We start from the raw sequence: 15115 nt of genomic DNA, 5'->3' as shown, positions 1-15115 counted from the left end.
TGTCTAAGAATTGCCTAATAGGTAATTTTTAAAATTTACTATAATTCGTACAAATAAATTAGGTGATGAATTTAGAAAGCCCTTTAAGTCTAGTTTCTAAATCTTCAAACGGTTTTGTGATTTGAATTTGTATAACTCAAGTTATGATCAAATTAGTAAGTAGAGTACAAAACGAGAAACAACCACCCAGCTTGGATAGGATCAATCCCCTCAAGAAGGGATCGATTACTTTTTTACCCAAAAATGAATTTTTTGTTGAAATGACAAGAAGTTATCGATCACTCTATATAGGGGATCGATCACCCCTTTAACCAATCAATTCTTTACATAAAGGGATTGATCGGGTAGGCATTTTCAAAGGCAAAATTGGCTTTCAAAAGTGAACCAATCAATCCCCTAATGAAAGGGATCGATTGGGTCTAGGCAAGATCACTTTAACGGTTACTTTTTCATGCTTCCAACTGCTATTTTTTTTTTCCAAACACTTTCAATGGCCATTTTCTCAATTTCTCTATAAATTGGACGCTCCAACATACCAAGAAAGTTGATGCATCAAGAGAGCAAGAGCTAACAAACCATCTTTTCATTTTCTTAAATAACCAAGAGTTTTTAGAGCTTCAAAGTCTATATCTTTGTATTTATTGTATCCAAATTATATTTGTTATTCATTCATCATTTTCTTATACTTAAACTTAGCAAACACTTAGCCTTAGAGAGGTTGTTTTGTTGTTTGCAAAATTACCTTTAATATACAATGGTGGAAGAAAACAAGAGGTAAGGTATCCTCTTGAGAGCTTTGTAGTGAGTTGAGTAAAATACTACAAATAGTAGAGGTTTCTATCTTAAGCCTTAGAAAGAAAAAGATAAATTGTATTTTCAATTTAAGAATAGTGGATTGAAGCCTTGATATGGACAATCAAGAAGAGAGGATGTAAGTACCTTGTGAAGAAGGATTGAACCTCTATAAATAATTGTGTTTGATTTCTCCATCCCTATCTCCTTTTAATTTATTATTATTTATATTTGATTTTAGGTTCATTAATTATTATTAGTTGCATTATATTTTCATCAAAAGTGCTTATTATTTTAATTTTTGTTCAACTATATTGAAATCATTGTTCGAGAAAAATTTGAAAAAATTCAATTCACCCCTTTCTTAGATCACCATCTCACCTAAAAAGCTAATAATTAACATATTAAATTATTTATTTATTTATTAAAATAAATTATTTTAAATAATATTTTTACATTCATTTATTAAACAAATCAAATATGAATAAAAAAGTTTTTTTTTCATTTATTTTACTAAAAAATTCATTTAGAATTCATTTTTTTATATTCGCTTAGAATTTATTATATTAGTTTATTATTAAGTAGTTGTAGTAGTAATAATAATAATAATAATAATAATACATTTTTATCATTTATTTTATTATACTAACATTTTCACTCTTTTTATTTATTTTATTGTTTATATTCATTTAAAGTTCGTTTATATTTGTTTAGTATATTTTTATTTTTTTTAATTATAATTTTATTTTTTAAAATTTATTTCATTATAGTTCATTTATTATTTATGAATATATTTGTTTATTATCTATAAACATATTAGTTTATACATATTCATGAATATATTAATTTAAAATTTACATACGAGTTATTTAATTTAAACAAACAAAAAACAAATCGATGCAAATATCTTACTATTTAAATGAATTAAGCTCGAACATAATGAATAATTTTCTTACAGAATATGATCAATTTTAAAAATAAAAGAACAAATGACAAATATACTTTTGGTTGTTAATATTCGATTTATTTATACTCCTCAATATAAAAAAATATTAATTTAATTAAATAAATATAAAATTGAAACAAAGCTCCGGATAAAATTTTTTGGGTTTGATATGATCTTATTTATGATAATATTATGTTACTAAATAATAATTAATTTTATTCAATTTTAACTTTTAAATATATTACTAATATAATTTTTAAAATATTTTAATTATAAATTTAAATTAAATAATTTATATGAATAAATCAGATGAAATTTTTTTGATAAACTTGCTAGAGATATCAGCTTGAACCAACCGGCCAATCATGTAGATAAACACAAAAAATCACCAAAACTATTTTTTTTTTTTCAAATAAAATAACAAAAAGGTGAAACAACATTGAAAAGATAAATTATTAAAATTTTAATACAAGTTATCATTTTTAAAATTTTTTAATACATTATCAAACTAAGCATATAAAACAACATTGTCCATTTGAATTATATCAATATAAAATTTTTTATTTTACATCAATTTATAATCATTAATTTATATTTAATTTTTTGGTTAATATGTATTATCGTTTAGACATAGATTTATTACTATTTGTTTCCAACTTTGCTTCTTTAATTTCTTTTTTTTTTTACTTAATTTTGTTTTTTATAAAGAAGATCTTATTTTATTATTTATATTTACTCATTTACAAGTTGTTATTATTATTCATTTATGATATTATTACGTTATCTTATGTTATTATTTATATTTATTCATTTATTACAAGCCTGTGCATGGTATTTGAATTTGAATCATTTTATAGCAATATTAAAAAAAAAAAAGAATTTTTGTCAAAACAAAATTGAATCAAATGAAACAAAAAATTATTACTTGAACTAATTAAAAGAGGAGAAAAGATAGAAAGACGGTGCTAAAAGGCAAAAAATGTTGATAGAAAAAATAAATAATAATAAAAGGTGAAAGAATATAAGGTAACAATACGATAATTAATAGAAATTAATGAAAAAAGTAATTATATCTTAAGTTTTAATTATTTGATTTAATAAAAATCAATGGCTACAAATAGATGTAAAATTAAAAAAATTTATATTGATACAAGTAGATTCTTTTTTTTTTTTAATATTTCTAATATATATATATATATATATATATAAAGTCTTACTAACACAACAAAACATATATATTCAAAATCAACAATAGATTCAATCAATTTACTAATGGATTTATAATATAATAAGATCATGTTTAATATATAAGATGATGAATAGGATAGAATAATAATTATTTTATATTATTTTTGGTTTATATATAAAAAAGGATAAAATTATAAGAAATATTAATTATTCTCTTGATATAAGATAATTTAATATTCTCAAAGTGGAAAGAATTATTTTTAATTTATAAAATTACACTTATATATCTTATTATACTTTTAAAAATTATATCAATAATTTAAATTATATAAATTTTAAAAAAATATAATTTTAACCAATAAATAAAATTTTTTATTCTAATCATTGCTACATCAAAAAAATATAAAATGATATTATTTAATTTAATCTTATTCATAATATCATTTTATCTAATTTTATCATAATCTTATATATTAAACATATATTAAAAGAATTAGATTTGAGTTAGGGCAAGTTTATTCTTAGATTTGTTAATTTTAGTACTAGCAAGTTTTAGGATTAAAATAATTGAAAAAAATAATGTTTTTTTTTATTATTTTTTGTTTAATTGAGTATTAAATTATTTTCTAAAAAAATAAAAAATTTTCATATTAGCCATTTTTTTAACCCAAATCAATCAAATCATTGTCAACTTCAATAATTTATTTGTCTAACAACGTAAATACTAGTGTTGTCTTTGTAATTATGAAATGCTGCATGTGGACATTATTTTTTTTTTCTTTTGGCAGAGTTTCTAATTTGACAGTACATTTTAAATCCAGATTTTTTTTCTTTTTTTTTTTTTTTTCTCTTAAACAGTTGGGATTGTCACGCGGTTTCTACGGCAAAATGGTTTAGATTATCCGAAACACAAGCGTGTAATATATTACTTATTTATTTATTTATTTTGTTGGCAATGTGTATTATAGAGCCTGATTACGACTATTTTATCTCTAATAATTTTTATTTTCTTACCTTAGCCGTAATTACCAATCAGAAATTACAGCGCCACCCCTCGCCATTTAATCCAAATCCAGGTAAGGCTTATAAAAAGTTTTTTTTCCCTTTTGTTGAATTTTATATATTTGTCGTTATAGATAGCTGCTATGTAACATAAAAAAAAACCATAAAAAGGCACGCAAAATTAGATAAACTTTGTTGAAAAATGAAAAACACGGCTTTAATTTTTAAAATCTTAAACAAAGAAAATGTAGAAATGAAAGGAGACAAAATATTCTATTCAAATACCCAAAAAAAAAAGAAGTAAATAATAAATAAAATAAAATAAAAAATATTATAAACAGACACGAGTCGTGTGGAATTTGTTCAGTTTCGGGTTTTGTTAGATCGACAGAGAGCAATGGCGAAGTACGAAGAACTTCCCATTCCGATTTACTCTTCACTTGAACCAGTTTATGGAGAAGGATCTCAGCTAGAAGAAGCTCAGTATCGATTCGATCAATTGAAATCCAAGTTTCTCCAAGTCTTCGGTCACCCTCCCGATGTCTTCGTTCGATCTCCAGGTCTGATTTTCTATGCTTGATTGGCTTTTTGTGGTTTAAAAATAAGCGATGAACTTTTTTTTTTGAAATAAATCTTACATTGATTTAATTTTAGCATTTTTTTTCTTTTCCTTTTCTTTTTTCCGATTAAATATATATATATATATATATATGCATGTTTAGAAAATGTTAAATTCGAACTATACATTTGAGAGTTTTCTGATTGGTTGCTGAGAAATATTGTGAGAAAAATAGTCAGTGTTTACTGATCAAAACAACTAAATAAAATGAAAAAGCAGACACTGTTCACATTTTCTCTCTTTAGGTCTTTGTGGTTTGGATGTTTTAACTGTGAACATTGGTGATTTTCAATTCTTTGATAGATCATTAATGGCTTTTTATGTACAGGAAGAGTGAACTTGATTGGAGAACACATTGACTATGAAGGATACTCAGTGTTGCCAATGGCAATCCGGCAAGACACGATTGTGGCAATTCGAAAGCACGATGAAGGGGATGCTGAAAAGCTTCTCCGAATTGCTAATGTCAATGATAAGTAGACTATCTGTACTTATCCTGCTGATCCTAACCAGGTTCATGACTTTTTCTTTCCTTATCAATGTGTTAACCTTATGGTTTTCTTCCATTTATAGTTATTGAGCTGGCTATGTAACTTGCTATATATTTCTTTGGGAGTTTATATGTTTAACTTACATTTCCTGATGGAATTAGTTCCTGCAACATGCAAAAATGCTGCTTTTCTTTTTTCTATGGGTCAAAATTTGAGTCAAAATACCTGACATTGTTTATTCTCCAGGAAATTGACTTGAAGAATCATAGATGGGGCCACTATTTCATTTGTGGGTGAGATATTGAATTCTTTTGCTCCCTACATCTGCTTTCTAATTTAAGTTGCATTTATTACGAACTATTGGTATTTTGAACTTTTTCCACAGAAATGCCAGTTCTCTTTAAAGTGGTATAGATCTGTTGTTATGTTTCCATGATACCTCTCAAGACGCTGATACTAGTATTGCCCATTTTCTCTAGGTATAAAGGTTATTATGAATAAGTCAAAAGGAGTGGATGTTGGTGTGCCAGTTGGTCTTGATGTTCTTGTTGACGGAACAGTTCCTACAGGTATTCTTTTACATCAGTTACATGTAGACTGGGACTTCGATTCTAATTGAATTAAAGTTTACCTTCACGTGGAGTTAGTTGTATTCTTTTATAGAAAAATTGACTCTTATCTTACCTTTTATTCCAGGTTCTGGTCTATCAAGTTCTGCTGCTTTTGTTTGCTCATCTACAATTGCTATTTTGGCTGCTTTTGGTGTTAACTTCCCAAAGGTATGCTATCTTACCTTTGGTAATCACAAGTCAAATTCTGAATTTCTAATGTCTGTTCTTTTAACAGAAAGAAATTGCCCAAGTTACATGTGATTGTGAACGGCTCATTGGAACATAGTCTGGTGGAATGGACCAGATTACTGTTTTTTCTACCTACTCATGAGTCATGATTTAATTTGATTTTCCTGAGTCATCATGAGCTTTAACAAGCTACCAAATTATAATTGGAAGTTATTTAAATTTACTTTTTGATTATTGAAAATTGTTCACCACTTATTACACAGGCAATTTCCGTGATGGCCAAAAATGGGTTTGCTGAGCTAATAGATTTCAATCCTATTTGTGCAACTGATGTGCAACTCCTTGTTGGGGGTACCTTTGTAATAGCTCATTCATTGGCAGAATCGCAAAAAGCTGTTACAGTTGCTACAAATTATAATAACAGAGTTGTTGAATGTCGATTGGCTGCTGTAAGTTATATTTCCTTATCTGTATGTGCTAGGGTGTATGTGTTGGTAGAGAGAAAGAGGAGGACGAGGAGGAGGAGAAAGTGAGGGAGGAAAGGGGAGGGAATCGAAATTGTAACTTTTAGGTCTCTTGCATCACTGGTATTTCTACTGTATTTGTTTTGGGGATACTCACAATGTGCAGTTTTTTGTCTTTTCAAAATTTCAGATCGTGCTTGGTATAAAGCTTGGAATGAAGCCACAAGAGTCAATATCGAAAGTCAAAACTCTTTCTGATGTTGAGGGGTTATGTGTTCAATTTGCCAGTGATCGTGGTTCTAATGATCTTGTATTTGCTGTCAAGGTTTCTATCATTTAATTTTCTGCCTTCACAATGTTATGGTGTTTATTTTTTGTTTTATGTTATAAATCTCAGTTTCCAATATTTAAATTTTCATGAAATTGCTTTATCTTCTATTGTTTCAAACTATATTTTTACTTTTTGCTGCAGGCATTTTTGAAGGAGGAGCCATATACCACTGAAGAAATTCTGAAGAAATTGAGAAAATCACTGGGGAGAATCTTCCATCAATTTTGGGCGGTAACCCAACTTTTTTGGATGTGCTAAAAGCAGCCAAGCACTTCAAGTCGCACCAAGTACTTCTCTTTTGGTTGAAGTTGAATAGAATTTCTTTTTTCAAATTAATATCATAATTAATTATGATTTTTTTATATTCCTTGCAGTTATATTCCATATTATATATTTTTTATTTGTTGGATCAGTAGGTTTAAATAGTAGTAAGATCTTTTAGGCAGCTTGGAGAAATTGAGCAAAGAAAATTTCCTTTTTTACTATTGTAGCCTATGTCTCTACCTTTTCCTTAGACTTTTGTGTATTATGGTACACTCCCTGGATCTAGTACCAGTGATCCTGAGATGTCTTATGTGAAATTTTATTGGATTCCTCCTGGTCTTTAAATCATTTTTGTCCATCTTTAACTGTCATCATTAGCAAGAAAACATTTTGGTTTATTTGTTTCTGTTATAGCGTATTCATTTATCACTTGATCCTAATTTCCAGAAAGCTGCTCATGTTTACTCTGAGGCCAAGAGGGTTCATGCTTTCAAGGATACTGTGGCATCAAGCTTAAGGTGACTTTTAATTTTTGATAATTAGCTATGCTTTTTCACATGTTCTCATAAAATTTTCACGGGATTCTACTCCTTAATGTTACCCTACGATTTTTATTGTTGCAATGGATCTATATTCCTGCTCCTGGAGATTTAATGTCAGCTTATTTTGTTGGGACCTACAGTTTTGGTATTGATTGGAGTTCTTGTGCAACAGTTGAATCTATGATTGTTAACCAGGGCTGAAAACGTATCAATCTTTCTCCTTTGCAAATTAATGTCTGAATTGTTCTGTCTGAAAACTAAACTTATTTTGATATTTTGAATAATTTTATAATTCATTTTGTAGCGAGGAGGAAAAGCTCAAGAAGCTTGGCGATCTTATGAATGAAAGTCACTACTGCTGTGGTGTTCTCTGTGAATGCAGGTACAATCATCTAAATGTGCATAGTCTGTCAAACTGTTCCCCAAGGTCATAACTAAAATCTCAATAAAAAAATGATTTGCTACCCCTTTTATCGTTTTCCATTAAAGTTTAGTGGAGTCTTTTCTTATGCATGATAAATTTTTTCGCCCATATTACTCTGTCCTAGTCTCCTTTGTTTTTTGTACTGATCGAGACTGTCTCCGACTCTTGGTCTTGCAAAGCAATAACTACAAGAGAACTTTATGTACTATTATAGTTACAATCATTTCTATGTGATTATAGCAAAATCAGTGGGCTTGTTTGTGTGACAAATTTGCCACTATTTGCTATGCATTGCATATTGTATTGGATTCCATTTGATTAAAATATATTTTTACAGTACAAAGGGGATTTTCCATGTACTGTAATCGTATGTTCATTTGATGGCAAGTCCACATTTTGTGCTGGTTACTATCACTTATCTTTCCTTGTTTCTATAACTAGCTGCCCAGAGTTGGAGGAACTGGTAAAAGTCTGCCGACGTAACGGTGCCCTAGGAGCAAGGCTTACTGGAGCTGGATGGGGTAGTTGTGCAGTGGCCTTGGTAAAAGAGAGTGTAGCACCCCAGTTCATCCTCAATTTGAAGGTATAAGCTTTGTCAGCCCTAATTTTTGCTCGCATTTTAAAGGCACAGAAGGAAGCATATTAAGATTTTGATTCTGTATCAGGAACAATTCTACCAATCTAGGATTGACAGAGGCGTGATCAACGAGACGACCTTGGTCTCTATGTTTTTGCTTCAAAGCCATCATGTGGTGCCGCTATTCTTAAATTGTAGCATGTTTTAACTCATTTGTTCTGCCAATAAAACAGTTTCAACTTTACATGTGAAGATCAATAGGGTGTTGCTGATAGAAGTCATGAAAAAAAAAAATTCCTTTTGAGCTCAAGGAACAACCAAAATTTGTCGCTGATTTCGCCGCTAAATGTGGTTTGCTTGTTACTGGAATCATTTCAAGAATCCGTAAATGGATTTGATGTGATCCTTCATTTCTCGTCCTTTTTCTCATTCTTCAAATATTTTCTTCCAAATCCAAAGGGGTATGTATCGAATTACTGGTGTTATGCAAAACAAGATTTGAGTCTTTGATTGATCTGTTGGAAAGACTATTCTTCGTACTACACCCGGCGGGGGACCCATTCAACGAGGGTGCTGCTGGGTGTTGATGGTGAGTGAACTTGAAAAATGGTAGAGGCTCCACCGATGAAGGTGCCATGGTCGTGTACTGCATAAAAATGTTACTGAGAATTAGTTGCTGTTGTCTTGATGGGCCATGGTGGATTAAAAAGATCCAAGCCCACGTGCCTTTGCACCACTAAAAAGTTATCCCAACCTTTGTCCCTTACATTTGATGTGAACTTGCCTATACGATATTTTGTGAATAACTTATAGAATTATCTGGCAATCTTTCTTGCTTATATTACTTTTGAGTTCTATTACTTCAAAAAAGGTTTGATTGAATAGCTTATAGGAAATAACTTTGTCAGAAATTGGCACTAAGCTGTAAAATTATGATTATTCTTACATTTTAAAGATATTTATATCAAATTTAGCATAATTTTAATTGTTTTTATTATCTCAAACTAGCTTACCACATGAGCCCCAATGTTATTCTTACATTTAAAGGATATTTATACCGAAATTTAGCATGATATGATCCCATTTGAATCTTAAATAGATTTATTATTTTTAATCCGGGCAAATATACAACTAAAGATTTAATTCATTGATAATTGCATGAATTATTTGGTCAAAGAGTTAGATTCGTATATTCTTTTTTAAATCCAAAAGAAAAAAAAAAAAAACATATAAATGCATGCATGCACCGGCCTTGTGCAGGAAACATGCCACATGGTAGGGCATAGATATAAAGTTACTAAGCAAATTATGTCTAACATCTATATTTTCATATTTCATTAAACTTTCTGAAAATAAATATAATTTGAGTTCTTTTTTATCCTTGCTCTTCTTGTCTTCCAATGTTGAAAGTAAGAAATTAATAGTAAAATATAATTGATATTTGTAAATGGGACAAGATTTGAAGAAGTATTACACCACTACCAAACATCGTATCTGATAATGTTTAGGCATTGGGTCCAAAGCTTCCCAACTAGAAAGCAATGAACCCAGCTGCAATTAATCCAACACATTGTTGTCATTTCCTCTGTCATTGTGTGTGGGCAGCATATACCACTTTTTTTGGGATGAAAAAATTGGAAGCATTATTTACGATTTTGAATCAGTGATAGTATATCCCTATTCTGATACAGCTATAGTGGGGCTATACTTCGAACCGTGCTCGTCTTTACCATTTTATCACTAAGGCTCAGACTCTTGCTTTCTGGTTCTGGCCCACAACTGGGGCTAAGAAACAGCAACCAAATCTCTTCCACTTGGCTTCTTAGATTTTAGCTTTTCTTCCCTCTGCACAAAACAGCTCCATTACTGGGACTCCATATAAGTTTTGGAGGCTTGAATTTTCATATTTATGTCTCATATAGATGTATCGAACATAGATATATTAAAAAAAAAAAAACTTTTTTTTTTTGCCTATCAAGTTGGATATTGCTGTTGGCATGTTTTGCATATTTCAGCTACAAAGAGAGTAAGAACTTTAGTTTTATTACTAAAATTATTCGAATTTCACACATTTATAATAGATTTTCATTTTCTTTCCTCATTTTTCTCTATGAGAAAAAGCTTATGCAAACGAACACAACCTATTTCCCCAGTCACCAAATTAAAAAAGGTGGCTTAAAATCATGGGAGAGTGACATCACTAGCAGTGGGTGTGTTGCAGTGAGGTCTTATAATGTTGAATTATCACTTTCAAAGTTGACCATAATGTCATTCGTAGCACATGTAACGCGTTGTTCTTAGTTCTTAGCCAATCACACCATTTAGAATCATATGCCTTTTTGCATTGCCCTCCCATTTTAACTTTAATCCACATTGTCAGCAATGACTGATGGACTTTACTTTTAATTGCTTTTTTTTTTTTAATATTTTATGGACAACCATGGCCAATTACTTCATTATATTGAAAAGATCATAAAAATGTGACAAGATACTAAAACAACCAAAGGAAAATGTTAAAATAGGGCAACCAAATTGAAAAAAAAAAAAAACGAAGAATAGGCGGACAAAAATAGAAAACAAAAGGCATTGAAGGTAACAAAAAAGAATTAAAGAGGAAAACAAAGGGGGCGCCCACCAATGGGGACTGCCATGCGTCGGTGCTGTTTCATTGACAGTTTATTATGTTTATATTTAAACCAAACTATAACCAAAGAAGAACAAAAACCAATGGTAGTAGTTCTCTTCTCTGTTTGGTTTTAGAGGAAGATGTTTCGAGTTTGTTACATTACATCTTAAAACCGTGTCTTCTGTTCAACTTACACTTATCAAGTACTTCCCAAGTTCCCTCCTCAGCTTATCTCTCTCCCCACTCTTTCTCTTTTGAACCCAAAGCTTATAAAACTCTACATTGCAGACATTTGTCAATATATTTATATATAGATAATAAGTTTTTGTTGTTGAATTAACTAAAGCCTCTATTGTTTCAAACTTGTTTTTATGAACTTTGTCCTTAGCATCGGATCTGGTTTCTTCTTGCTTTCTTTCCAAGTTATTTTTTTATATGCTTATTTGTTTGATGAAGGAAGCTTTTTTCTTTGTCGGGTATTGATAAATGTGGGGTTTTAACTGTTATATTTTCTGGGTTTGAATGGTTTTATATTTATGTTGCTTTTGTATGCATCAAAGCTTTGTCCTTTTTCTCTGTTTCAAGGCTTTTGATTTTTTTTTTTTTTTCATTCAAGCTTGGATTGGTGTTTTTTGGCATTCGAGGATCTTTTTTTATTGAAAATATTATATTCTGTTGATGGGTGCAGGGTCTGGTCATTGGATCATGATTCGGAGGTTTAATATTGAGGGGTTCTTTAGGCTAATAAGTCTAATATAAATATTCTTGCTTTTTTTTGCTTGCTGGATTATTACTCTTTAGTTGAGAAGAAACACAGGCCTGCTACTAAGTTAAAGTGCTTTTATTGAAACTATTTTTGTGAATTGACGTCTGTGCTTCAAGTTAAAGTTTATAATGTATCTTTGTGGGAGGCAATTTTTGTTATGGGCTGATTCTTGAGGTTGAATTTCGGGTTGGCATTCTCCAAGTTTTGCGCTTTGATCATTGGTAGAAATGCGATCAAACAAAATTGATTGAGATTGTGGGAGTGGGTTGTCATGGATCGGATGGCTCCCGGGTATAAAGATTTAGAACTTGACCTCGAAAATGGAGTAACTGTTAGTGAAGAAGAAGATTATAGCAGAAGCCCTATTTCAGGTGTTAAAAAGAAGGCACAACTATTGCTTGCTAAGGTTAAAGGCAGTGTTGCCGAGGGGTCGGATGATAGAGTATCTTTGTCTGGTGATGCTTCAAATTCCGGTAGCGTTTATGTGGAGAATTTGCATGCAGTGACAAGCATGAATTTGGAGGGACAAGAGAGTGAAGATGCTAAGGAGAATAAATTAGTGAAGGAGAAACGTAAAAGCTTGGGTAATAAAAAACCTCCTAAACCTCCTAGGCCTCCAAGGGCTCCATCATTGGATGCGGCTGACCAGAAGTTAATTAGGGAGATAGCAGAACTTGCCAGATTGAAGCGTGCAAGAATTGAGCGGATGAAAGCCTTGAAGAAGATGAAGGCTGCTAAGGCAACATCATCTAATAGCAACGTATTTGCCATGGTGTTTACCATAATTTTTTGTCTCGTCATAATGTCTCAAGGTAATATTTCCTTATTGGATTTTAGATGCACTATCTTGCCTTTCTTAGTGAGTTATTTTAACTTTACATAAGGATTTTAGATTCACTCTCTTGCCTTTCATATTGTGTTATTTTAACTTTACAATCTTCTCATGAACTTTGATTATCCTAAAAGTATGCAAATTCTTGGCTTGGCTGGTTAGAAGATTGGAGTATTCATTATTTATGGTGCTCTAGATATTAATAATGTTTTGCCCTTTTGATGGTTTCTGACTTCATTTCTTTGGGATTGCTGGTAAAAGATGCTCGATCTCTGTTTCTTCTTTTCTTTGGAATTTGATTTTGCAGCATACTTTTGTTTTTGCTAATTACTATGGGTGCTTGCAATAGCATCAATAATCTTGCAAGAGCTGAATTATTTATGCAAATTAGTATTAAGAGTGATTACTGACCTCTATTTCCAAGCACTGAATATGGACTAAAAATTTTTTGCTCTTTTTATGCAGGAATGTCATCCAAAGGAACAGCGGCCGCAAATTACCAAGGATCTCCTGTGCTAGCAAGAGCAGTGGAGGGAGGTCTAATTTCAGTTTGGTTCTCCAGGAATCCATCTACACGCTTTCCAAATCGACCAGATTCAGCATCTCCCTAGTATGTAACAGTTATAGTGGCAAAACATTTTCTATATTGCATTCCAATATGTTGCTGGTTCTTAGAAGTTTTTAAGAATTAAGAGAATAGAAGCATGGTAGACTTGTGAAACTGATTTCTGATCTGCTTTCCCTTCTGCAGTTTAGTGGAGCAGGTTGCAGGTTTAGACGGTCAGGAAAAGCTGAGAAGATTTTCTGGATAAAATATAATGTTCTTTGCTTGCAAAGATTCTATTTGTCGCAATGGAGTCAAATACTTGCAGTTCCAATGAAAACCATTGCGCTGGACAATGTTCTGTATTCATGGCCTTCAAATTTCTGGAGTTTAATTTTTCCTGGTAATTTATCCCTTACATATTATTTGAAGTTGGGGGTGAGTTAAATTACCATGTAAACTTTTGGTGCCCTCTGGCCTCTGATCATGGTTCGCGACAATTAGCCTGCATGGCAACTCATCTGAACTGGTTTTGTTGTGGAATTATGTATTCTCTATAAAGATATTCCATTACGAAACTCAGAATTCAAATTTTCCCCCACATGGCACGGCAAAATTTATGCAACCTGTTGTTTTTTCCTGATACATCATGTTCATTAAAATATGCTGCACGAAATCTTAGAGTTACGAAAACTATGTGATTTCAAAGATAATAATAATAATAATAATAATAATAATAATAATAATAATAATAATAATAATAATATAATGTTCTTATTTATGGATCTGACTCGATCTTCATCGGGATCAATCACTCGAGTTTAATTGCGAATCTGAATATAGCATTTATATGTTTTGCGTCTTGACTCTTGGGAGAGGAAAGGTCCTTTTTTAAAGCTTTGGGTAATTCTTTATTCTTGTGTCTCAATAAACCCTATTCTGAGTAATGTTTCTTGTTTTTCTTTTTCTTTTTTTTTACTCCAATGGTTGGCTAATTTATTTTCGTGCTCAGAATCTCCCTGACTTTACAGCTCGTAATTCATCTTGTTGCTGGCTTTTGCTACAAGGCTTGTCTCTTGCAACTGAGGTAGGAGTTTGCTAATAAAATCTAAGTACGACTTAAAGATCTCGCCTGGATCATGTTGTTTTATTCGTAGCTTGCTAATAGGATTTAAGTACGACTTAAAGTTCTGTCCTGGATCATGTTGTTGGCTACTTTATTTTCGTGCTCAGAATATCCCTGACTTTACAGCTCATAGTTCATCTTGTTGCTACCTTTTGGCTACAAGGCTTGTCTCTTGCAACTGAAGTAGGAGTTTGCTAATAAAATTTAAGTACGACTTAAAGATCTCTCGTGGATCATGTTGTTTTACTCATAGCTTGGTCTGACAGAAGATTAAATGCTATTACTAGTATATTTTCTTTCTCAGGAAGAATTAAATGCTGTGAAGCGGCCTGTGAAAGCCAGCTTTGGGTACGGAATTGCTCCTTCTCCTTCTCTTCATGTAGATTCACGTGTGCCTGTTGTTTAATCTTGTGAGCTGGACAGATTTTAATTGCACAGGGAAAAGAGTCACCTCTACTTAATTGCCATTCACTTTTAAACGACACTGAATCCATAAATCAAAAAAAAAATCAATACCCACTTTTGTTTGCATGATCGTCTTCTCAAATGGGCTATTACGTACTAGGTTTTTGAATTTTATTTTTTTAGAATTTTCTTTTTGATCTTTTTGTTATAAAAATCTAGTTTACAACTTTAGATTAAGAATCAATACTCACTCTTCCAGTCTGCCATACTTAAAACCTCACAAAGCCCAAAAAACCATTTCAGCCCATGCATATAGCCCAGAAAAAGACGACAGAACAGGAAAGAGAAAGGAACAGTAAGCAATGAAGACAAGAAA

The 15115-nt window shown here is 31.1% G+C and overlaps 1 protein-coding gene and 1 pseudogene across 5 annotated transcripts; both read left to right on the top strand.

Moving 5' to 3' along the window:
- The first annotated feature begins 4129 nt into the window (after positions 1-4129).
- Positions 4130-9267, top strand: LOC111293484 (galactokinase-like; annotated as a pseudogene). Its single transcript, XR_016328509.1, has 13 exons — positions 4130-4488; positions 4876-5060; positions 5285-5331; positions 5518-5607; positions 5735-5817; positions 5885-5959; positions 6102-6287; positions 6493-6627; positions 6775-6920; positions 7345-7415; positions 7744-7821; positions 8305-8446; positions 8529-9267. The product of XR_016328509.1 is annotated as a galactokinase-like (transcript).
- Positions 9268-11158: 1891 nt separating this feature from the next.
- Positions 11159-14875, top strand: LOC149514175 (uncharacterized). 4 transcript variants are annotated; one of them, XR_016328506.1, is made up of 5 exons: positions 11160-12644; positions 13130-13274; positions 13416-13611; positions 14221-14295; positions 14639-14875. XR_016328506.1 is itself a non-coding variant. In XM_089745063.1 (4 exons), exons 2-4 carry the CDS (start codon positions 12104-12106, stop codon positions 13474-13476), a joined length of 747 nt encoding a protein of 248 aa, XP_089601189.1. In that variant the 5' UTR covers positions 11185-11269; positions 11755-12103; the 3' UTR covers positions 13477-13678. The 4 variants fall into 4 exon arrangements, 2 of the variants coding, with proteins under 2 accessions (XP_089601190.1, XP_089601189.1); XR_016328505.1 differs by having other exon boundaries at positions 14221-14875; XM_089745063.1 differs by lacking the exons at positions 14221-14295; positions 14639-14875 and having other exon boundaries at positions 11185-11269; positions 11755-12644; positions 13416-13678.
- Positions 14876-15115: the final 240 nt, after the last annotated feature.

Source organism: Durio zibethinus, chromosome 16, assembly GCF_047325235.1.
Source record: "Durio zibethinus cultivar Kanyao isolate XHJ-2024 chromosome 16, ASM4732523v1, whole genome shotgun sequence".
NCBI lineage: Eukaryota > Viridiplantae > Streptophyta > Magnoliopsida > Malvales > Malvaceae > Durio > Durio zibethinus.
The sequence above is the reverse complement of the archived record's forward strand: the minus strand, read 5'-3'. Positions and strand labels throughout refer to the sequence as shown.